The sequence below is a fragment of the Trematomus bernacchii genome, unplaced genomic scaffold (genome assembly GCF_902827165.1).
Source record: "Trematomus bernacchii unplaced genomic scaffold, fTreBer1.1, whole genome shotgun sequence".
NCBI lineage: Eukaryota > Metazoa > Chordata > Actinopteri > Perciformes > Nototheniidae > Trematomus > Trematomus bernacchii.
In genome coordinates, this window is record NW_022987739.1 from 3,673,885 (window position 1) to 3,697,554 (window position 23,670).

Sequence of the window (23,670 nt, forward strand, 5' to 3'; positions counted from 1 at the left end):
GCATTATAAAAAACAACATTTAGTCATAACCAGCTTTTAAGAATTCTGCAGCAGTGTTTCTGTCCCATCTCCTTATTACTATGTTTATTATTTTATTTTTTCTCTCTACCTCTAAGTCATGATTCATGAGTTGGCTCCCAAATAAAACATCTGAAATTGTAACAAGTACAGTCTGTGCAGTCTGTGCAGTCTGTGCATGTTCAGCAACCCATCGCCTCAGGCTGTTGATCTTGTTGTGAACTAAAGTAGCTGTGTGTGTGTGTGTGTGTGTGTGTGTGTGTGTGTGTGTGTGTGTGGAACTGTGTCAATTTAGAGTTATTAAAGTTGTGTTTTTTGTCATATGGTCACTGCTATCATCCTGGTAAATAGTTAGCCTGTGCTATTTGATATAATGTGCGTATACTCTACAAGAAGCACTGCATGCATGGAAAGCAAATATAATGTTGTTTTGAATGGGATCATTTTTTAATGATTTACAAATTAAAACGGGCTGTTTTTCTTCTAAATATCCTACAAATGGATACACTCTGATCTTTTTCCATTCCTCTCAGAACATGCCACGTCTCTGGCCTCAGTAACATGTCAGACAGGCAGCAGACGTGCTGTGTGGCAGACGCCGGGGGTCACTTGGTGGGGGTCTGTGGGGTCAGGGCTGCAGCCGGTGACAGAGACTCCCTGTGGACACGCAGCCTGACTCGCTCACAAGTGACAAAACTGAAGGGTTGTGAGAGGTCTGTTGCTCTCTGCATCACTCACCAGGCTGCCAATAGCTTGAAGAAGGAGACTCTCACTATGTGGACAAAGTAGTTGATGCTGTCTCATAGATTGGTTGTGAGTGCAGACCTATATACAGTCTATCTATTTGTTGTGTTTTAGTTTTACAATGTGTGTATGGATTTGGAAAGAGTTCCAATGCTAAAACTCTACCACAAAAGGTGGATTCTTGCTGGCTTTCGTAGCTGGAGCTTAAATTATTTGCTGTACGGCTTTTAGTGGAACTCATTGCTCCATCTTACATTTAAAATCAGTTGTTTTAAATATATTCTTATCAGTCATAGGACACCAAATAAATCCTTAGAAAAGCCTTGAATTCTCTTTTTCAAGAGATGACAGAATCCTGTTGCTCCAATAAAAAAGTTATCCCTTTCTTTATGTAATGGAGGAAGCCTGTGTTCCTGAGGCTTCCCCTAAAAGTTACCAATGCTGCCCTCAGCTGTATATATCTTGCACTTACAACTCAGCTTAAAACAGACTCATTGCAATCTTTGGTTGCTTCGTGGTGTAAAGTACAATAAAGGAGTGGCGAAGGACTGATATCCTTCTGTGCCATAGAGGCATAATGGAAATGAAAAAGTGGCTTATGTAATTATTTAGGTCAAGCAGAGTGTCCTGTTTTGTGGATATTGCATCCTTTCCTGGGAATGTTAAAAGGCTATCACTTTCAATGTTCAGAATCAAGGATTCTTAACGTCCGTCTTGAAATAAATAAAAAGGAAAATGACAACTAGACTGGCATTTCATTTGTTACATCATGTTATCTCTAAGTCAGAGGGCGCATTTTGTGTGAAAATAAATAAATATAAATATTCACATATTTGCTGAAATAAATAAGGAACCCAAAAATAATACTCACTAATTTAACAGCACAAATCACTGCTTTCTAACTAACCATTAATTAACAGATTATCAAATTAGTCAAACTAGACTAATTGTATTTTTTACAATTCTTATCTCAAATGTAATCTTGGAATCTTGGATCACCTGTAAAATGCCTCGTCACAACGAAAACAAAATTACACAATGACTAGGCTACATTTTTTTACTTTAATACTCACATACTTTAGGTGGAGTATTTGCTACTGCATAAAGATCCATGTAATGTAAAATACATTGTCACAAAACTGGAAACAGGACTGATTTTTTTTAATACTGTAAATATTGTGATTATTATACTTATAGTGGAGTATTTCCACATTCAACGGTATTATAATGGTTCAATTAGGGAGCTGAATTGAACCCCCTTGCTATTAACCAAACAAAGCATGTCTTTATAGAAAAAATATAAATAAAAGTCACACAGAACTGTATGTGTGTATTATAACGTTGCCTTCTATTAAGGATATGTGTAATGCAATTCTTCCTCAGCTGTAAAATGCATAAAAGAAGCTGTCCCACGGCTCAATACAGGGCTGATTTCTTGAGTTGTTTTTAATTACTGTAAACATTTCAGTAAAATTAATTAGCCTCACTTAAATTAAGGGTCTGTATTCCACTACTGACTAGAAAACAAAAACACGTCACAAGTAAAAAATGACACGGAACTGGTTCCGCATAACGAGAGGGCGGAATTATTTAGCAGTGACACCCAAAGCTCTTGCGTTTCCGGCCAGCTCAGCGTCAGTCCTGTGGTGTTGTCAGCTCCCTGTCAGTCGCTCTCTGCTTCACCTGTGATATATATCTGTTCCCCCGGAGAACCACCGGAGAACCACCGTCACCGGAGAGATGGTGCTGCTGACGATGATCGCTCGGCTGGCGGACGGGCTGCCGTTAGCCGCCTCCATGCAGGAGGACGAGCAGGTTAACATTTCTGTGTTTTTTTTATTAGCTAGCTGCTTCTGTTATCACTGCAGGATCCTGCTGTGACGCCTCTGAGTTGTAGCTATGGTAGTGACACGTTAGCTAACATCCACCAGCTACTGCAGGCCTGTTTATGTCCACATAGCCTGCCTTTTATGTACATAAAGCAACGGATTCATTAAGCACAGAACAGGCTCACTGTGTTTCAACCCTTACCTTATTTCATTATAATGAAGTATCGCATAACTTTGCCTGTATGCTGTGTGAGGCAGGGCTGGGCTATGTGGAGATCATCTAATATAATGTGGTTTTGTAGCAAATGGCTCAATATTGATATTGCCACGACATTAGGCTGTTGTTGCTTTTGATGAGATTGTTGTATATAACAGTTATTGAATTATTACATAGATAGATAGATAGATAGATAGATAGATAGATAGATAGACTCTTGATCCCAAATTGTGAAATTCTTGTGTTGCAGCAGATTATAAGGCATTGCACAAGAGAAAGGAGTATACAAAGTAAATATAGGCCTATGCAAAAAGATGTATAGTATCTATAGTATTACACAGTATGAAATATAACATTTGAATTGAATTAAATAAGGAAACAAAAACAGAATAATGAAAAATGCCAAACCATAGACTAGACACTATAACAAAAAAATGGATACAAAATAGATTAATGAAAGTATTACTGAAAAGAAAGACAATTTGTCTCAATATTACAAAACAAAACATCTTTAAATAACCAAAATGATGACAGAATATATATATATATATTTATTTTTGGGGTCACCTACTCCAATCAGAAAGAGACAAAAATATAAAACAATTGTTTTTACTGACTTCCTTCGATACAACTGGGATTATAAAGGGGATCTGATCAGAGCATTTAAATAAATAAAATGTATTTAAAAAAAAAAAAAAAAAAAGAAAGTTGGTTTAGACAATAGGGATGGTTAGAGTTATTGCATTTCTAAATACATTCATACAAGTGAAACAAAAAGGTTTGACTTGAAAAAATGCGTATTACACAATGTGTCCAGCAGAGGGCACTGACTCGTTTATTTCAAAATATAAAATGATCTACTCCGAAGATACTGTGCTTGAAATGTGTTGAGTATTATCAAGTGTTTTTAAAATGATAACAGGCTTATATGTTTTATATGTTGTTTAAAGACCCCTAAATATTAGACTGCCCTAGTGGCTGAATGGTGCAACGTCCCTGCTTGGATTGCATGCTATACCCTGTACAATGTCTAATAAGGGTACAAAAAAAACCTTAAAAATATTGATATTATCCTCTAAACTCTATTACACAAACATAAACTTAACATATGAAAGATGTTAACATTGTACCATGTTAAGTTGATGTGTTATGTTTGAGCATGAGCTGCCAGGAGTCTAACATCTCTCCCTCACTCTCTCGTTTGCTTTCCATAAAGGGAAGTGAAAAGGTTTGTTGTGTCTCTGCTCTGCAACCCCATACGTGTTTCTGTGATGCTACAGTGTTTCTGTAGGAACATCTCTTATTTGCTAGAGTAAACAACACTAATGGAATCAATCTCATCAATCACCAAAATGGTTCACATAAACGATTAACCACAAACAGCTGGAGTGGCTTTTTGTCCAAAAATAAAGCATTGCCTTCAGTCTCAGTTGTAGCATCACACTGCTGAGTCTGTCTGTGGTGTTTTGTGCCGACAGTTTATATCCTGCACACTAAACAGGGCAAGAAATTGTCAAAATATATTTGTAATCTCTCTTTTTAAACATTTAAGCAAGTTACCACGCTCATATTTTTCTCATTTATGTCTCTGATGCTAAAAATAAATGCTATTTGCTTTACATGCAAATGTGGAAAACAACAGTCCATTTCTTGCCCTGATGAAACTGCATGTTTTCTTTGTGAGATGTCTGGTATCTGATGTGTTTTCTGTTCTGTATGTTCAGTTGGGTCGGGACCTTCAGCAGTATCAGAGTCAAGCTAAGCAGCTCTTCAGGAAACTCAATGAACAGAGTCCATCACGCTGCACTTTAGAGGCCGGCTCCATGGCTTTTCAGTGAGTATGAAGAGCACGAGAAACATACATTTCCTTTCTTTTTGAACACTTTCTTTTTGAAAGTTTACATTATAAAGAAAAATCATACAGAATGTCATTGGGCCGTCAAATACATGCTGTAGATGCAACAGTGCACATTTAAACCAGACTGCCAAAAAGCAGATCAAATATACCCCCCACCCCCAGCATGAAAGAAAACAACAAACATTTTAAAAATTAAAATAATATACACGTTCTCATAATAGACACAACAACATTTAAAATAAAAACATACAAAGCAAACGACATTTACAATATTGCTTTAGAAATTGTAGTAGCCCAGATTTCAGCAACACTCAAATCTATACACAATCATCTTCAAAGAGTTCAATCCAGCTTGCACTTCGAAACATACATTTTCTAACTTTAAATTCACAGTGTCATAGCTAAAATTATCATTACAGTGACATTTCCTCTCCAATGGTTTCTTGACAGTTTTCCCCACATTTTATGTTTTTCTTGCAGCTATGTTATAGAGAAAGGCGTGGTGTACCTGGTGCTGTGTGAAGCCAGCTTTGCTAAGAAGCTGGCCTTTGCTTACCTTGAAGACCTGCAGGCAGAGTTTCATGAGCAGCATGGGAAGAAGGTCCCTACAGTTTCACGGCCATACTCCTTCATTGAATTTGGTAAGCAGGCAAGAAAGTCAGAAACAACTGAATGACTTACTCTGTGCAGAAAGTTGTTTCAAAAACATTAGAGACTATTATGTTTTATGCATATGTTACAATGCCACATTACCTTTTTCTTTTCTGATCAGTGCTTTGTTTTCCCAAATGTAAAATCTATATACTGATAATTGGCTCTTGGGGTCGTTTAAGGTAACAAAGAAAGACTGACTAAACTAAATACGTTTTTTTTTTTTATCTAATTGATAAAGAAATAAGATTTAATGTAGGTCTGTGACATGTAGCATGAGGTTCATTGAGTTTGTAGATCAGTAACTCACACAATAAGATAAGTTGTTTCTTCTGATTTAAATGCTTTCAGCCTTAACATCCTTGCAAATTATAAGCCAGTTCCTTGAAGGGGAGAAATCATGAATCTCTGCCAATGCTGGCGCTCACTCTCCCAGCACTGCATCACTTTTTCTGTGGCAGTTTTTTGGCAGATCACAACAAAGCCTCCAAGCAGATTTTGCTCTCCATTTCATAAAATTGACATTTTATACCTTTCAACCCAGTTTCCCTGCATCGCTGGCCCCTTCTGCTATCCCACACTTCTTGTTATAACAATGTCCCGTGAACTGCATAGGAAATCAATTTGGAGCCAACTCAAATGCCCCTTCTCTAGTTTATTATGCCTCTTATTAAATCTATCAGAGAGGGGAAGTTGTCAAACACTCGGATATAAAAGTATATCAAGACTGTGGTAGAAAGAGCTGATAGGCATAACTAGTGCTGCAGTTTGAGGAAAACACGCCTATCTGCTTGTTTCATTTGATGCCGCTTCCTCCCCAGACACCTACATCCAAAAAACCAAGAAGTCGTACATCGACAGCCGAGCGAGGAGGAATCTGGGCAGCATCAACACAGAGCTGCAGGACGTCCAGAGGATCATGGTGGCTAACATAGAGGAGGTGCTGCAGAGAGGAGAGGCTCTGTCGGGTAAGTCCACGTTAACCTGCCTCTCTTTGGGTGAAATCATCGGTACTGGAGAACATTCCTGCCTACCGCCATAACTCTGTATAACAACTCACCTCCGGCTGGCAGAGAACTCACTGCTCCATCTCTTTTGTTATCTAGATGTATAACTTATCAGGGTTCCTACGGTCATTAAAAACCTGGAAAAGTCATGGAAATTCAAAATGCTCATTCCAGGCCCTGGAAAAGTTATGGAAAACAATATTTTTATTATTATCAAATATAATTTATATTTTATCTAATCGCCAAAATAGTAATACTATAACGATAATAAATACTGTATCGTATAGTAATGAAATGGCATTTTGCTGGTGAGAGATTTGAGTTGCTTTAGCGTGTAGAAGCTAGTAAGCCTACTATTTGATTTGTTTTAGATAGGCACAACATGTTTCATATGCAGACCTTATTTTCCTGTTCTATGTTAAAATAAACCATTTTCAGTGGTACCGCTGAGAAAGAGTAATGTTTTTGGTCATGGAAAATGAGGTAAAGGTCATGGAGAAGTCATTGATAATCATTGGGGGAAAAGTGTATGAACCCTGACTTATAAATGGACTTTTCTTCACACTGTACATTAATATTTAATTGAATATGCCATTCCTTGCACACCTACTTTAAAATCATGTTAGCTGTAATTTGGCCCTTCTTAGTGTTTATTTGTCAGATAAGTCTATAGATTTTTATCTTTCACGGACAATGTGTATATATTTTTACTTTTTAGTTCTGTTTTATTTTCTATTTTGAGATGTTTCTATTTTCTATTTGTTATTTTTCTACTCTCATTACACACTCTCTTTTCAAATGATGTGTAATGCCTTGTTTTAGCATGCTGCTGTTACGCAAAATGTCCCAATTAGGGGTCGTTAAAGTAGGTCTTATCTTATCAATGCAGAGGGGAGGGATGCTTTTCATATTCACACTGTGATCCTCTTTAGATGTTCTCCTTATCTGTCTCATTCCCCTCTTTTTTTCTCCTCTCTCCTCTTGTCTCGTTTCCTCCTCTTTCTCCCCCCTGCAGCGCTGGACTCCAAGGCCAGCAACTTGTCCAGCCTGTCCAAGAAGTACAGGAGCGACGCCAAGTATCTGAACACCCGCTCCACCTATGCCAAGCTGGCAGCCGGCGGCGTCTTTTTCATCATGCTCATTGTCTACGTACGCTTCTGGTGGCTCTGAGAGAGAAAGAGAGGAGAAGAAGAAGAAAGAATTGAAGAAGGAAATAAGCTGCAGAGAATCGGCAGACACTAAGAAAAGCTGTCACCTTTGACTAAAAACAGGATCTTAATAAGACTTTGCAGACATGCCACCGCCCGTTTTGTTCTCACCTGTCCATGGATGTGTGGTCTGAATATAAATGATGTCATATCACATAGTTTTATTATTAACAATTATTCAGTAATGCGCTTGTAATTGCCCTGAAGAAAGGTTCAAACAAAATGAGTGATCGTGAGTGTTTTGGTGTGATTGCTCTGTTTCTGAAGGTGATGAAGAGTAAACACATTTCTTGTTTTGTGAGTTTACAAAGCTGTACTGTAACATGACTGATTCACTCTTGTATAATGTCTGTAATAATACAGAGAAGAGCAAAGAAAACATAAGCCTATTTATCCTGAGCATGTCATATGGCTAGCTGCATTAATTTACATTATAATCAAACGAGATGTACCTAAGTTACAATCGCAAAAATGGCATTTATCATTTTAAGTTGAATTGACTCAGCTATGAAGTAGGGAAAGTACTTTAAAAGTAAACTGTCGCATGGAAGCCTTGCAAAATCCTTTTTCACATGTCAGTGACGGTAAAGTGACTGCACAAACATTTTAAGGTTGTCAGAGAAGGAGGAAAGTCATGGAGTTTTTATTTTTGCTGAAAGAAGGGTAGAGGTTAACTTGATATCAATCCAAATTTATATTTCAGCCTTGGTGATTGTCACAAAACATATATTTAGTGTGCATAGTTGGTCATAAATGTGCTCAAAAAATGTATCATGCAAATGACAACAATCATGTCGAAGTTTAATTTTATATTTTCCGCTAGTGAATAGGACTTATCTGTCAATTATAGGAAAAACAGCATAAGGATATTTATGTTTATGGATAATACTGATTATGTTATCTCTGCTGGCATTAGTTCCCTTCTTCTTCACATCAGCCTTCACAATAATTAGTTCCAGTTATTCTATGTTATATTTTTGAGTTTAGCCTTTTAGGTATGCCTTTTTTCTGGAGAAGAGGAAGAAAAAATGGACGGCCCACAGCCCCCACCCACCAATAATTGTCCTAAAGTTCCTCACCTCACCTCAACATTCATACACACTTTATCCTCCCTGGCACCACGACTGTGGACCAGCAGTGTTCTATACGCAGGCATATTAAAAAAAGTGTGTGATGCTTGGGTCCTTTTTATTTTGTATAAAGTTTCCACATGTAAACCAGAGAGTCTCTTTTTCTGTTCTGTCTGCTATCAATGAATAAAATGATTTGCACAAAACTCGCTTCCTTCCTTTCATGACCTTGAGTTGAACTGATGTTCTCATACTAAGAATGCAAAGAGATGCGTGCATTAGAACATTTCAGAATCAGAATACCTTTATTAGTCCCACAGAGGGGAAATGTACGTATAGTTACAGCAGAAAAAGAGCCAAAGACAGCGTAATGTTACATGTTACATGCATTAAAAAAATATAATACATTTAAAAAAGTCACACAATTTATAAAATACACATCCTGTAACAGTTCTTAGGATTTAGCAGCCAGGTATATATTGCACAGTTATTAACGGCATATATATATATTGCACATAGCACATATTGCACATAGTTGGTTGGTATTTAACAGCAAGGGGTGTTATAGTCTCTTGTGTGTGTGTGGTGGGAATTCTCGCGGTTGGTTAAGCTCTATGACACACACAAAACTGCATTTCCACATGTTTCTAAGGCCCCGGCCACACAGAGACGAAAACGAAAATGAACCGAGGTCTGTTGCAATATACTTGCCAGGGGGACATCGAGGGACCAGGCATGAGCGTCAGTTCTGAAGTTAGCACGGCTAGGATGTTGCATTGTATCTTGTGGAACATAACAAGTAAAGTATGTGAGAGTAAGATAGAGTGTGTCGTTATTATCAGTATAGTACACAATACATATTGAAACATGGTGGCAGCGACACAAATCCAGCCCTGGAGAACAGCGTTCTAGCGCACCACGAGGATTGAGTGAGTGGCTAGCGAGAGGGAGCTAAGAAGACGACCCGAGTGACAGCACTACGCACGAGTGGACATGGAGAATGCAATCAAACCGCCGGGTAAAATTGACTTTGATGATGCTAACTTGTCACATGCGTGGAAAAGATGGAAGGAGGAATTCTGTTTGTACATGGATCTAACTATGGAAGACAAAGATGATGGATACAAGGTAAAACTGCTGTACTACTTGATTGGAGAAAAGTGGAGCCTCGCAGCGGCGAAATGAGGCCCCCTCCGCGAGGTGAGGCCCCACCCAGTCTGCGTGATCGGCCTGTAGGGAGGGGCGGCCCTGGTTAAAGGTGTCCAACTGGAGAAATGGAGCAGAAAGTTAATAATGTATAATGACACTTCACTGAAGCCCCTTGGAAAGTGCACACAGACAGTGTTTAATCCACGAAACAAGAAATCTTACAGGCTTGAGTTTGTGGTTGTCAAGCAGAAGAAGCTTAAACCTATACTAGGAAGATCTGCAAGTGAAGAAATGCAGTTGATAACAGTACAGCACCACAACATCCTGACTGTGGAAAAAGAAGGAGCTTGGACAGAGGAGCAGATTAAAAAAGAATACTCCGATGTGTTTCAAGGTGATGGGTGCCTCGAGGGAAAGCTAAAGCTTGAAGTGGATCCAACAGTAGAACCAGTTAAGCTACCAAAGAGAAGGGTGCCAGTTGCTTTATACAAGCCACTAAAGGAGGAACTTGCAAGTTTACATGAGAGAGGGATCATAATGCCAGTGGAAAAGAGCACTGACTGGATCAGTAGTCTACTGACAATAAGGAAGCCCACAGGAAAACTGAGAATTCTCATGGATCCTAAGCCACTGAACAAAGCACTCAAGAGAAGTCATCACCCATTACCAATTATGGAAGATATACTGCCTGACCTGAACGTGGCACGTGTGTTCACAGTGTGCGATGTGAAAGATGGATTCCGGCATGTGGAGCTGGAGGAAGAATCCAGTTACCTCACAACATTTGCCACACCTTTCGGCCGCTACAGGTGGTTACGCATGCCAGTGGGAATAAGCCCAGCCCCAGAGATATTTCAAAGAAAGCTGAATCAAACATTGGAGGGGTTACCAGGTATCAAGATAATTGCAGATGACATCCTGATTGTAGGGGAAGGAAACACAGAAGATGAAGCCGTGAAAGACCATGACAGGAATCTGGAAATGCTGTTGCAGAGATGCAGAGAGCGAAATGTGAAGCTAAATCCAAAGAAGCTACAACTAAGGCACACAGAGGTGCCATACATTGGACATCTCTTAACCTCAGAGGGGTTAAAGGTGGACCCAGCTAAGGTGGTGGAAATCCGAGAGATGCCCCGGCCCACAGATGCAAAAGGGGTAATGCGTTTTTGGGCAAATTCTGTGAACACCTATCTGAACTGTGTGAACCTCTGTGAGAGCTGACCCACAAGGATGTGATATGGGAGTGGGCAGAGCGGCATGAACAGACTTTTGAAAGGATTAAAACGATGATCTCACAGACTCCTGTGCTGAAATACTATAACCCAGCTGACGTGCTAACATTACAGTGTGATGCATCAGAGAGCGGGCTTGGAGCGGCCCTAATGCAAAATGGACAACCTGTTGCATACGCCAGTAGAGCACTGACAGAAACAGAAAAAGGCTATGCATAAATTGAGAAAGAACTGTTGGCTGTTCTCTATGGAATGGAGAGGTTTCATCAGTTCACATATGGCCGGCCAGTGGAAGTACAATCAGCCCCTTGAGAGTATTATGAAAAAACCACTGCTGAGTGCTCCAAAGAGACTACAATGCATGCTGATGAGACGACAAGCATATGAGATCAAACTCCATTATTGTCCTGGAAAACACCTACTGCTGGCAGACACGCTCAGCAGAGCCTATCTTACAGGGCAAGAGGACAGAGGCTCAGTAGAGAGTGAAGTGGAGTCAATCAACATGGTACATTATCTGCCAGTGTCCAGTGAGAGACTGCAGGCAATTCAAAGAGCGACAGAGCTAGATGCAGAACTGCAGGTCTTAAAGAGTGTTATTCAGCGGGGATGGCCTGTGCTAAAAGAACATGTCCCCATAGAAGTGGCAAAGTTTTTTTCACCACAGAGATGAACTGAGCATGCAGAATGGAGTCATTTTCAGAGGGGAGCGAGTGGTGGTGCCTGCAGCACTGAGGTCAGATATCATGCAGAGAATTCACTCCTCACATATAGGCATCAAGGGTTGTCTGAGAAGAGCATGTGAGTGTGTATACTGGCCAGGCATGAATGCACAACTAAAAACACTCATGGAACAGTGTAGTACATGCAGTGCATGGGGAGTAAAGCAGCAAAAAGAGACGCTGAGACCAAATGAGACACCAAAGCGTCCCTGGGAAAAGATAGGAACCGACCTGTTTATGTTTAATGACAGGGACTATTTGATAACTGTGGACTATCTAACAAACTTCTGGGAGGTGGATCGTCTGGAGAATACAAAATCTAAAACAGTGATTCGGAAACTAAAAGCTCACTTTGCTAGATATGGAATTCCAGATGTGGTGTTCTCAGACAATGGTCCTCAATACACATCGGAGGAGTTCAGGAATTTCAGCAGGTCATGGGACTTCAGACACAAAACGTCCTCTCCAGGATACCCGCAAAGCAATGGGAAAGTGGAATCGGCTGTTAAAACAGCCAAAAGGCTGATGGCTAAAGTTAAACGGGCAGGCAGCGACCCCTATTTAGCCACGCTGGATCACAGGAACACTCCACTGCAAGGTACGGACTGCAGCCCAATGCTCATGGGGAGACGAACCAAAACCCTTCTGCTTATGAGTGAGGCTCTGTTGAGACCAACAGCAAACAGACGGAATGAGGGTGTCAGAGAAAGTGAAATGAGACGAAGTGAACACTACAACTCGACTGCAAAAGACTTACCTGAACTGCACAGAGGGGACAGGGTGCGAATCGAACCACTCACTGGGCAAAAGCGGTGGTGGAACAACGCAACAGTCATTCAACCTGTAGAGCAAAGGTCCTATGAAGTAATGACAGAGGAGGGTCAGGTCTTGAGAAGAAACATGAGACATATCAGGATGACCAAGGAGCTAGATGAGGACATCACAGCAGGGGAAGGAGCTTATGATGAGCTGAATGGTGAGCCTGAACCAACACAGGACGAGAGCAGCAGCGCAGAGGCAGAAACGAGGCCGGACGGGATGCCCCACACTCCGCGCACGAGGTCAGACAGGCCTGTCAGAAGGCCGGCGCGTCAGAAGGACTTTGACTGACAGTTATACTTACTCACCACTAGTGAATAGGTATATAAAGAACAAGATAATATGGATACAGGAAAAGACATTAAAGGTAGGGTAGGTAAGTTTGAGAAACCGGCTCGAGATCCACTTCCATGGAATGCTCTTAACATCCCGATAGCAATGAATATCTTAAGTGCTTTGACAAAAAATCCATAAAAAAATGTCATCTGTGGAAGCCGTAGTACTGTAAAAAGTACGACCAATCATTTTAGCCGGCCCGGCTAAAATAACTGGATGGCCTACCTGCCTGTCAGCCTTCCATCTGTGTACAAACTTATCTCGTGCCCTCATTGGTCATGTGCGCGTTCGTGTGTGTTGGAGGAGGGGCTCTATAAGGAAGTGGCAGATTTTCTCCGGTTGTGTATTTTCAAATTCTAGCGATCTCGAGCCGGTTTCTCAAACTTACCTACCCTACCTTCAAGATACAAAATGTTGTCCAAATGTGTGACTGCTAGTCATTTGTGTAATATTGTTGTTTGTGTTATTCTTGTTAAGTATTGGCAGTTTGTGGACAGTTACTTATATATATAAAAAAGAAAAAAGGGAACATGTTGCAATATACGTTTGCCAGGGGGACATTGTTTGTTGAGAGAATGTATAATAATAGGCTACATATTGAAACAAGGTCGATATATATATATATGTCTATATATACAGTGCAATAAGCTTCTTAGTGCAATAAGAAGCTACAGGGACGTTAATCTACGTCGGTAATATTAACTTTATTTAATACAACATTTACGGTACAAGATTTACATCATACAGCCCATTTAGTATAATATTTTACAAATGATGAATTACAGCAAACATGTGCAATATATCCATTATTACAGCTCCGTGGGATGGCAGCAGTAAGGCGATATGGTCCCTTCTTATTGTGCATCCATGGGTAAAAGGTAAAACGCATGTAGTACTGAGTGAACACGTAACATGAACGTGCCGGGCAGCGCGGTCCCGTGGGTTAGATGTTCATAATGCAGAGGGAAATAACTCTCAGAATAACGTTATTAGCACATTTGAGGACAGAATGTTTTCAAAGTCAAAGTCAGCTTTATTGTCAAGAATTCTACATGTTGTACATCCAGAAATAACGAAATATCGTTTCCCGCAGTCCTACAGTGTGACATATATACATCAAACAAAAAACAAAAAGGGCCTAGATAAGCGTGGTACACATTAAACAAAACAAAGGACCTAGATAACCGGGGTATACAGTTTAAAATGTTAATAATATATTTAAAGTGTTCCAAGTACAGTTTCAGTGCAGTAGCAGCGGAGATGGGCAGAAAAGTGACTGGTGCTGGATGAGGGAGGTTGGTTGGGCTATACAAACGTTCATACTGGGTAGTTAATTTAGTTTAAAAACAAATTATCCAACGATTTACAGACCACTCTTTCCCAATGTAAGTCAATGGAAAAAAGTGTTTCCGGGCCCAGCAACCTAACGGAAGTGTAGTACCGCCGTTTGGCCACAACGAATATTCTCATCAGAATCCGGCGCACTTCCCGGGGGCTTGTCTCCGACGATGCAGCTTCCTGCTACTCCTAAAAGCAGCGAGTATCCCCCCTGTGTAAGGCACAAACAAACAAACAAGGTAGAAGATGGCTGATTTTTGTGCAAGAAAGGAGGTCTTTTCGTGGACTGATGATGAGGTAGAACTTCTACTTAGGGTCACATTAGAATACAAAACGACCAAATTACAGGAGAATGTTGACTGGGAGTCCAGCAAGATGAAGTATAGCGACATAGAGGAGTTATTTCAGGCGCAGTATCCGGCGAGGACCGACACAGAGAAGGATTTCCCTCACGGCGTGGGCGCCATTACAAAGTCCCAGCTTGCCGCCAAGCTAAAACAAATCCGCATGAAGTACAGACTTGCGGTGGGCACTAAGCGTCGGAGTGGCCAAGGACGTGTTGTGCTCGTGTTTTTTGAGCTGTGTGAAGAGGTCTGGGGTGGCTCGCCTGCTACGCGCACCCTTAGCTCGGGCATCGAGGCGGGGGACCTGGAAGGGTCGTCTTCCGGACTAAGTTCACCCCCGAGTTTGGAGCGTTCCAATGATTCGCCACAGCCAGAGTCGAGCGAATCCAGCGGAAGTCTGCCAGCTGCTGCGGTTGTACAGCATCGCAGGGATCTGATCCAGGTATGTTCATGATTTCAAGCTTAACGGACTTTCTACATACTACGATACAGTACCTTCCACAGAAAAACTGAACATGTTTAAGCTTTTTAAAAGTAGAAGGTATTGAGAGCTGTTGTATTTGTAAAAGTAGAATGTATTGAAAGCTATTTCACAACATGCCTTTGGTCTTATGTTATCTGGTGGCTATGGTCCTATTGTGTAATAATACAAAAATGCTCTGGTTTATTCAAGGCAAAGCTGAACAGCCACAGAAGTGACCGCCTGAAGAGAAAACTTCCAGCTGACCATGCAGTGCAGGAAGACATCAAACTAAAAAAGAGGATGTTGGAGCTAATGGAGCAAACATCCATCCGCAACGCAGACAGCATGCAGCAGATGAATACCACCATGGACAGCATTAACAGCACTATTCAGGATGGCTTTTCCCTGATAAGGGAATTAATTAATGCACACCCCCACAGTAACAGCGGTGGACATGGACAATTCCAGGAGCACTCGCCACCATGCATGCATGGAAGGCCACACCCGGCTACACTGCCCTACACACCAAGTAGGTTATTGAAATGCAAATGTAGGTTATTTAAATAGCTATGAGAGGGACTTGTTATGTCAACCAATCAGCTATATCTCCTTCATCATTTAAAAAAGAGTGAGATTGAACCCATAAGAGGGTTTCCCATGACCTTCTGAGTAATACATTCCAAAAACCTTCAGAAAAAGCGTATAGTCATCGCTAACTTCTTGGTAAGAAACCCAGTGACTCACGGGGCACTTCCAGCTTCACACCTGCAGAAACACTTCTACCCTCCTTCTGTTTCATGGTGTTTGCCACAGTCTGGTGATACCTCTCCAGACCAGCAGGTAGAGTGCTTTCCTCACTGTAGCACTGATGCAGTAAATACAAGAGTAATCTCCCTGACTTGCAACTTCTGCTGCTGACAGTGGCCTTCTGCAAGCTGAGCTCAAAATCATAGGTTACTTTAAAAGGACAGAAAAGTACAGGCTGCAGCTTTCTGGGGTGAGAGAAAAAAAGAAACATACTTTTGCAGATGAACGTCACACAACAGTACTAGCCCACAGAGCGGCAGGCTGACTTCAACTTGAGGTAGAACAGGAAATGTCAGCAGAAATGAGAAGCAGCAGAGGGTAGCGTGCCAAAATCAAACCACAGGGCACAGCTAACCTTTTCACCTCTCAAGGGAAGTGACTATTGGCCTCATTTGTGATTACCCTTATCTTTCTCTGTAATCTTGTTCCACCAAATTATTACTTGCGAGTATCTGATGTAAAATCTTCCTTTTTGCTAACTTCCAATGTAGAACTTGTTTGTTAATATGTCTCTGTGTGTTACACTAAGGTCATATTTTCTGTTTATACATTCTGTCAGTTTTGATCATATTGTAACCATTTGCCCAACAATTCTCTGATTAATGATAAAATTGACTTTCTTGACACAAAAAAACTTGAATGACCTGTTGCATTTGTACCTTTTTCAATATATGTTTCAGTGGATGCATTTCATGTTATTGGTAATCTCCCAAGTCCAAACTTGAGTTTCTTCTCTTGTCTTGCACCACATTCTATAATCGTTAAGATGGAATAAAGAGATCCTTCAAATATGAGTGTTTGTATTTTTGTCAAGTTAGAATCAACAAAGAGAAAGAAACCTGAGTACCACATCTTTAATGAGTAAAATATGTGTGTGTGAATGTCACAGTGATTAAAAAGTGGACGACATACCTCTCTCTCTTTCCTGCACTTTCTCTCCTTCCTCTGCAGGTTACCATGGCAGCAGCGAGTGTGTGACAGTCATGTGAAAACGAAGCTGATTGGATTAAAATACTTTGTGTGATCAAGGGTCAGGAATACGGCGCATGTACTAAACACACACACACAACACTAACTCACAAATCAAGAAAGGCTGCCGTGCTTTCTTACCATTTATTCGTTTTAGAGAAGTAACCATGATGTGTGAGTTACTTTTGCCAACTCGTATTACACTATCTTGATTACATTTCCTGTCAAAGGGCTCAGTCACGACCACAAGACCGTCCACCCACACTCGGCTCCTCCTGGCTCTGGTGTCATCTTAAAGAAACAGGACATTAAATCAGCGTGACCTCGACCTTCACCTTCAGCCACTTTGTGTCAAAGTCACTGGAACAGTCGAGCATGCAAATCCAGATGCAGAGAGAGAGTTTCAGTCATGTTTCAGACGAAGTAGCTCAATCACGTGAGCTTTTAACTTCTGAAACTTTGTACAGACAATATGCTCAGTTGCAAATTAATTGATGGTTCCCCTGTGTCTCCTGAACGTCTGACCTCATTAGGACGCCTCAGTGTAAACATGTTAAAGGGTCCGTCCCACTGCACTCTGACAGTTCTTTATACTCCCCTGAGGGTGTTCAAACCTCAACCTCTCACAGGATGTGACAAAAACAAAGACGCCCAGACAAAATGTCCGCAAGAAATCCCTGAGTTAAAAGCTGATGTAAGTAAGGATCTGACACAACGCTGAGTTGATTGGTTAATACCATGTGTTGTGTCAGAGCCTTACTTGACCCAGTGCTCACAAAACAACAAATAAGGACTTTGTGTCGGAAGAGTAATCCAAAATTAGAGCAGATCTGTGGTATCAACAAAAAGCTAAGACCAGTGTTGTAAGAAGTGTTTTAGATCCTTTACTTAAGAAAAAGAACAGTTACTATGATCTTAAAATACTCCATTACAAGTACATGTCCTGATTTCAAAATGTTACGTAAGAAGTAAAACGTATTGGCAAAGTACTCATTCTGCACAATGGCTCATTTGGGAATAATATAATGTACAGAAGTATAATCAACTAAATAAAAAAATAATTATGCAGAATGGATCTTTTCACACTATTATATTATATCATTATTTCATTCTGTTTTTATATATGTTACAGCATTTTAGTTATTGGTCATTGTGTACCAAATCTAGATGCTTAAAATACTGTGTTGATTACTACAGTACTGCATTATACCCTATTACATTACATTGCATTTAGCTGACGCTTTTATCCAAAGCGACTTACAATAAGTGCATTCGACCAAGAAGATACAAACTTTGAAGAAAACAGAATCATATAAGTACATCAGGTTTCATAGAGCCAGTAAGTGCTACTCAACTGGCTTCAGATAAGCCGGTCCTTTATTAGTATATAAGTGCTTTTTTAGTAATTCTATTCTGTCGAAAGAGATGAGTTTTCAGTCTGCGCCGGAAGATGTGTATGTATATGTATTAGCATATGAAACTAGTATTAGCATATGTAACTAGTAACTGTGAGTGTTAAAATAAATGTAGTCGGGTAAAAAGTACAATAGTTGTCTCTAAAATGTAGTGGCTGCTAAAGTAGCAAAAATAGAAGTACTCAAGTGAAGTATAAATATGTCAAAAAACGACTTCAGTACAATACTTGAGTGCATGTACTTGCTTACTTTCCACCGCTGGCTGAGATGCAGAGAATATTTGTTTAAACTCTTACTGCAACACATCTAAGTGTTACGCAGAAACGAAGCAAAAGGCCACCATTGCCAACCCTGGAGCAAGAAAACCCCAAAACAACCTCTGTCTCGGGTTGTTAAATCGACCAAAACTTTGGCCCAGCGTTTTAGTGTGGGGGCTTTAAAGACCATTCGCTTCAAATTCACCATAGACAGTAGCCTTTTAACTCTTTCTTCCCCTGCAGATTTAAAAGAACAAGGACTTTTTGTTGTAGTTTGTTGTCCTCTTAATTACACATCACACTTTTTATGCCAGAAATGATGTATAATGAAGTCGGCAAAATGGGATTTCTTTCTGATCATCAGGCTAGTGTGGTGGGAAATATAAACAGTACATGTGGACGACACAGAGGGAAGTTGTCTCCAGCTTGTCATCTGTAATGTATGTGAAAAACAACCACTGTAGCATCCCATAACAAACCAGCTTCCCACCTCATCCCAGCTGCTTCCCCGTCTCTTCCCCTTCGTCTTCTTCCCTCCAGCTCGCCTCTCATCCAATCAGAGCCGAGGGAAGCTGCGAGGACAGCAGCTGTACGGCACAGGAGAGGGCCATAAAACGCAGAAGGCCGAAAGAGGAAGTGGAGGGACCTGGTGAGTTATTGCCCCCAAACGTACACACCGGGTCCTGGGAACTGGGAGCTTCTCACAGGGGGGGTCAGTGTGGACCTGCTCTGCACTCTGTGTTCTTTATCATCTCATCACAGACCTATGATGACCCCTCACACCCCGCCATCATAATACCGCATGTTTAAAAAAGAGTAGACTCTGTAATAAAACCGATGTAATAAATGAACCTTTTTCCCAGCACTAAATATGTGCACACATCTCATACTGTGTGCTAGGATTGCCCTTCAGGTGTGTATGAATATGCCATAAACAGGATATAGGGGAGAGAAATGTGACAATCTAAACACATTAACACTGAGTGAGATGATTTGCCCAGAGCCATTAAATAACGAAACACTTCTTAATTATGATTTTTAAATGTCTATTGTTATATAAATGACCCTGTAAAGGTCCCTTATTTAAACATATTGTAACGCAAGGCATGGCACGTTTATTCACCTTCCGACACAAGGCAATTCAAAGCAAACATTAAAGGGCCCATGTCATGCTTTTACGGTTATTACCCGTCCCGTTGTGTGTTATGAAGGTTTTTATGTATGTGAACGGTCTGCAGCGTCACAAACCCTCAAAGTACACCCTGTAGCGAGTAAAACTCTAACACAGTCTATGCTGCCCCAAAACGCCTCGTTGGAGATTTCTCATTTTCCATTGTTTGCTTCCTGGGTACTGTGACGTGTGAATACCCAAATCAACAACAAATGACCAATCCGCGGAGCACCTCACACACCAGGATCCCTTGGCTAACTAACAGGGAGTCCCCATTGACTTGCATAGAGCTCCCTGAACGCTGGTAATAGACGAGTTGGGGTCGCGGAGAAATGCTCTCTGCAGACCCATTCTCACAGCGTTAGAGATATTTTTCTCACTCAATATCAAGCCACACTTATTGTTTTTACTTCGGCTGTGAGTGTTTGTGTGTGCTCAGGATGAGTTTCGCTTGTTCTCGCTGTATCGCCGACCCGTAAATCTGTCCGCTCCTCGCAGCAACAAGCTCGCAACGAGCTCGCAACGAGCTCGCAACGTCCCGACCAATCAGAGCACACTGGGCTCACAGGGAGGGGGGGGGCAGGAGCTCCAACAAGCCGTTTAGGACAGAGAGTGAATACACAGAGATGCTGTATGAGAAACCAATGCGATTTTGGAAAATTGCACAATTTAAATCTATTCTAGTAGACCTCAAGAATGGAAATATGATCAGTAGAAATGGCCATGACATGGGACCTTTAAGAGCATTAAGAAATAGTGCAGCAGAATCACGTTATAAAATGGCATTTCAAAACAGTCATTAAAAAGCAAAGAGAGTAAAATAAACACAAAACAAGACAGAGGTATAAACTACATGAATAAAATGATTGTAGTGTATACCTAAACTTCTCAGATTTCCCAGTGTCTTCATTATTTATCTCTCCATTTCTTCAGACAGTAAACATTGTTGGCATATTAATAGTGTCATATCAAGACACAAGCTCTCACACAATGCAGAGTTGTGTCTGTGAGAAAGTGAAGGCTCAAGTGTGAATTCCAGCCATGCCTGCCTTTTAGCAGCTTGTGAATTTATGGTACAATTAACCCTGGAAGATATGCAGAGCACACTCACTTTACACTCTCTATAACTTTCAGCACACAAACCTGCATAGAAACACAGTCTGCACTCTGCACACATGTTAAGTATTGAGCATGGAGGAATACTAAAAGGAAATATGTTCTGGAAACGAGGGATGTTGTGCAAGAATGTATCATGTCACACTTTAGATTTATGCATACCATATTCTTCATGTTCGTGTGTCTGGTTTTTGTCCTTGCATTGCCATGTTCTTATGGTTTTATCAGTGTTTTGTCTCTATGTATGTCAGTTTCAGTCATACCTTATGTTTGTCACCTTTTGCCCAGCCGTTTTCTCTAAATGTAAACCTGTTTGCCTTTAAATAGACTTTCCAGACACCAAAGAGTATAACACTTGCAATTCCTGTTTCATATGTGTATTTTTCAATGGTATAATGGTCTACAGCTGTAGTGGAGCTATAGGAATAAACTCAGTCTGGGCGCTAGTTCTGTATTCATCACTTTATTTTCACACCAGTGTGTCGGCCATAACACCACTTAATGCCAAACATCCAGAGCAGAGAAATTAAGAGCTGAGATATGATTGATGTTCTCTTTACCTACTTCTCTTTGCAGTGACGTGTGTGTGTGTGTGTGTGTGTGTGTGTGTGTGTGTGTGTGTGGTTTTCCTTTACCTATTTGCTATCACATAACCTGTGTTAAACTGATTGGGCTGATTGAAGCCCACTACTTTTGACACTTAACACTATGTATTTTCCATGCATTTCCATGTTTAAAATGACTTTAATGAGTGTTTTGTCCTTATTTGGGCACTTCTGTTGAATATATCTTATGGCAGAATAGAACCAAATTTATCATTTATGCACTTAAAGGTGGGGTAGGTAAGTTTGAGAAACCGGCTCGAGATACACTTTTTGTTATATTCCATGGAATGCTCTTAACATCCCGATAGCAATGAATATCTTAAGTGCTTTGACAAAAAATCCATACAAAAATGTCATCTGTGGAAGCCGTAATACTGTAAAAAGCACGACCAATCATTTTAGCCGGCCCGGCTAAAATAACTGGATGGCCTACCTGCCTGTCAGCCTTCCATCTGTGCACAAACTTATCTCGTGCCCTCATTGGTCATGTGCACGTTCGTGTGTGTTGGAGGAGGGGCTCTATAAGGAAGTGGCAGATCTTTTCCGGTTGTGTATTTTCAAATTCTAGCACACTCGAGCTGGTTTCTCCAAAATTACCTACCCCACCTTTAATCTCTTTAAACATCAAACTATGTTTTAATCCTGTTTGTCGTTTAGTGTAGTTTCTCCTCTCCGATGTGCTGTTCTCATCCCGTCTGTGTGGTAAACATCATGGCCTGTGGCAGATTAGTTTAACCTGCTGCTCCCCTTGGGCCTCGGGGACCAGGGCTCGGGTCCAAATGTGTGTGCGAGTTATTTTCTGTGTTTAAATGTTTTGGTGCATGCAACAGACGTGCAGCTGTGCTTAAATGCGCACCCCTTAATGTATGTATGTTGAGACGACCTTGGTTGGGAGACTGAATTTGACCTCACTGAGACCTTTGTTGAATCTAAATGTCCCCAGCAGTGAATTACATGCAGAGGTCAAGGTGTTAACTCCGGGTCCTCAACTCCAACTCCCTTTACTACACCACCAACTCCCACCATCCAAACATGCCTCCACCCTTTAAAGAAGTTAACGACAAGTGTCACATTTTTTCACATAGGGTCATATGGAAGGTCATGTTTTATCTTTAACTTTGTGCCAGCTCAGGGTTGAGGTTATAGCATATTGTATTTTTTTGTTAATTTGACTATCAGTTCTGCATTGTATGACCTTTAAGATACTATTTGCAACTTCCTCAATGAATCAGCAACATGTGCCAACAGTTCATCTTTTATATTGTATGTGCGTCAAGAGAAGTGTTGCTATGTTTCTGCACGACGAAGTATTTCAAAACGTAAATCTTAATTTAAGATCAATATTTGCTTCCCGCAGAAGACAGTACCACTAAATTCATCCCTGGAGCACATTCAGGAATGTTTGCTCTCCTCAAATAATAATCTTGCATGCATGAGTAAAGGTACAGGTGTTTGTGTATGTGTATTCAAATCATATATATGTATTTAAAACCTGTTTTCCTATTACAAACTATTGTGTTGCCTTGTGTTGCCATAAATCCAAATGAAATCTATCCTGTTTTAAGTTAGCACTTATTCCCGAGTTTGTCCTGAAGTTGTTTGTGACTGACGGATTTTGGAAGCGTGGCGGTGTTATGCATGTGTGTGCGTGTGTGGGTGGGAAGTATAAACCTTGCAGAACCCAGATGACACTGGTGAGGCCGTTATTTTCCCACAGTGCAATATAAATAGCCTGCTAGTGTGGGGTGACGGTGGGCAGGCAGGGGCTCTCAAGGGAGGATCGCATCCACACACAACCACACATTCCCATCCACCTGGCCCTGCCAAAGGACACACACACACACACACACACACACACACACACACACACACACACACACACACACACACACACACACACACACACACACACACACACACACACACACACACACACACACACACACACACACACACACACACACACACACACACACACACACACACACACAACACACACACACACACCTTTCCTCCATCACCTGTTTCCTCACCTCTCTGCCAACTCCCCTTTTCCCTCCTCATCAGAGACCTTTTGGCGGAGGTCTCGGCCCACATCACGCCGGGTCCTCGCGCTTGCTGACTCCCCACCTTTGACCACTGTGGAACGCCATGAGGCTCACATACACTTATACACACACTATCTTGGTTTTTCACACGAACATAGTCACAAAATCACTCCTTAACTCGAGAATGTATGACTGCAAGTTGTTTATTTTGTTGAAAATATGTCAGTAGAAGCTAAACGTACAAGGTTTTCAAGGTGGAGTTAAAAGGTGATCCTTG

At 40.9% G+C, this 23,670-nt stretch overlaps 2 protein-coding genes and 1 long non-coding RNA gene across 3 annotated transcripts; 2 read left to right on the forward strand and 1 right to left on the reverse strand.

Annotated features, from left to right (window-relative positions):
* The first annotated feature begins 2,375 nt into the window (after positions 1–2,375).
* On the forward strand, positions 2,376–8,808 carry sec22bb (SEC22 homolog B, vesicle trafficking protein b). Its single transcript, XM_034146675.1, has 5 exons — positions 2,376–2,577; positions 4,533–4,642; positions 5,147–5,307; positions 6,139–6,285; positions 7,340–8,808. The coding sequence occupies exons 1-5, from the start codon at positions 2,503–2,505 to the stop codon at positions 7,492–7,494; spliced, it is 648 nt and encodes a 215-aa protein (XP_034002566.1). The 5' UTR covers positions 2,376–2,502; the 3' UTR covers positions 7,495–8,808.
* Positions 8,809–14,270: 5,462 nt separating this feature from the next.
* LOC117495430 lies at positions 14,271–17,308 on the reverse strand. Its single transcript, XR_004557179.1, has 3 exons — positions 16,923–17,308; positions 16,725–16,809; positions 14,271–14,409 (listed from the first exon to the last, which is right to left on the reverse strand). It is a non-coding gene; the product is annotated as an uncharacterized LOC117495430 (long non-coding RNA).
* Positions 14,363–16,607, forward strand: LOC117495429. The gene is made up of 2 exons (XM_034146676.1): positions 14,363–14,984; positions 15,216–16,607. Exons 1-2 carry the CDS (start codon positions 14,445–14,447, stop codon positions 15,570–15,572), a joined length of 897 nt encoding a protein of 298 aa, XP_034002567.1. The 5' UTR covers positions 14,363–14,444; the 3' UTR covers positions 15,573–16,607.
* Positions 17,309–23,670: the final 6,362 nt, after the last annotated feature.

Excerpts from the sequence above, each read along its gene's own strand:
- sec22bb (XM_034146675.1), top strand. The coding sequence starts at position 2,503 with ATGGTGCTGCTGACGATGATCGCTCGGCTGGCGGACGGGCTGCCGTTA. Across the intron at positions 5,308-6,138 it reads ATACTCCTTCATTGAATTTG|ACACCTACATCCAAAAAACC; the intron begins GTAAGCAGGCAA and ends CTTCCTCCCCAG. Across the intron at positions 6,286-7,339 it reads GAGAGGAGAGGCTCTGTCGG|CGCTGGACTCCAAGGCCAGC; the intron begins GTAAGTCCACGT and ends TCCCCCCTGCAG.
- LOC117495429 (XM_034146676.1), top strand. The coding sequence starts at position 14,445 with ATGGCTGATTTTTGTGCAAGAAAGGAGGTCTTTTCGTGGACTGATGAT. Across the intron at positions 14,985-15,215 it reads ATCGCAGGGATCTGATCCAG|GCAAAGCTGAACAGCCACAG; the intron begins GTATGTTCATGA and ends GGTTTATTCAAG.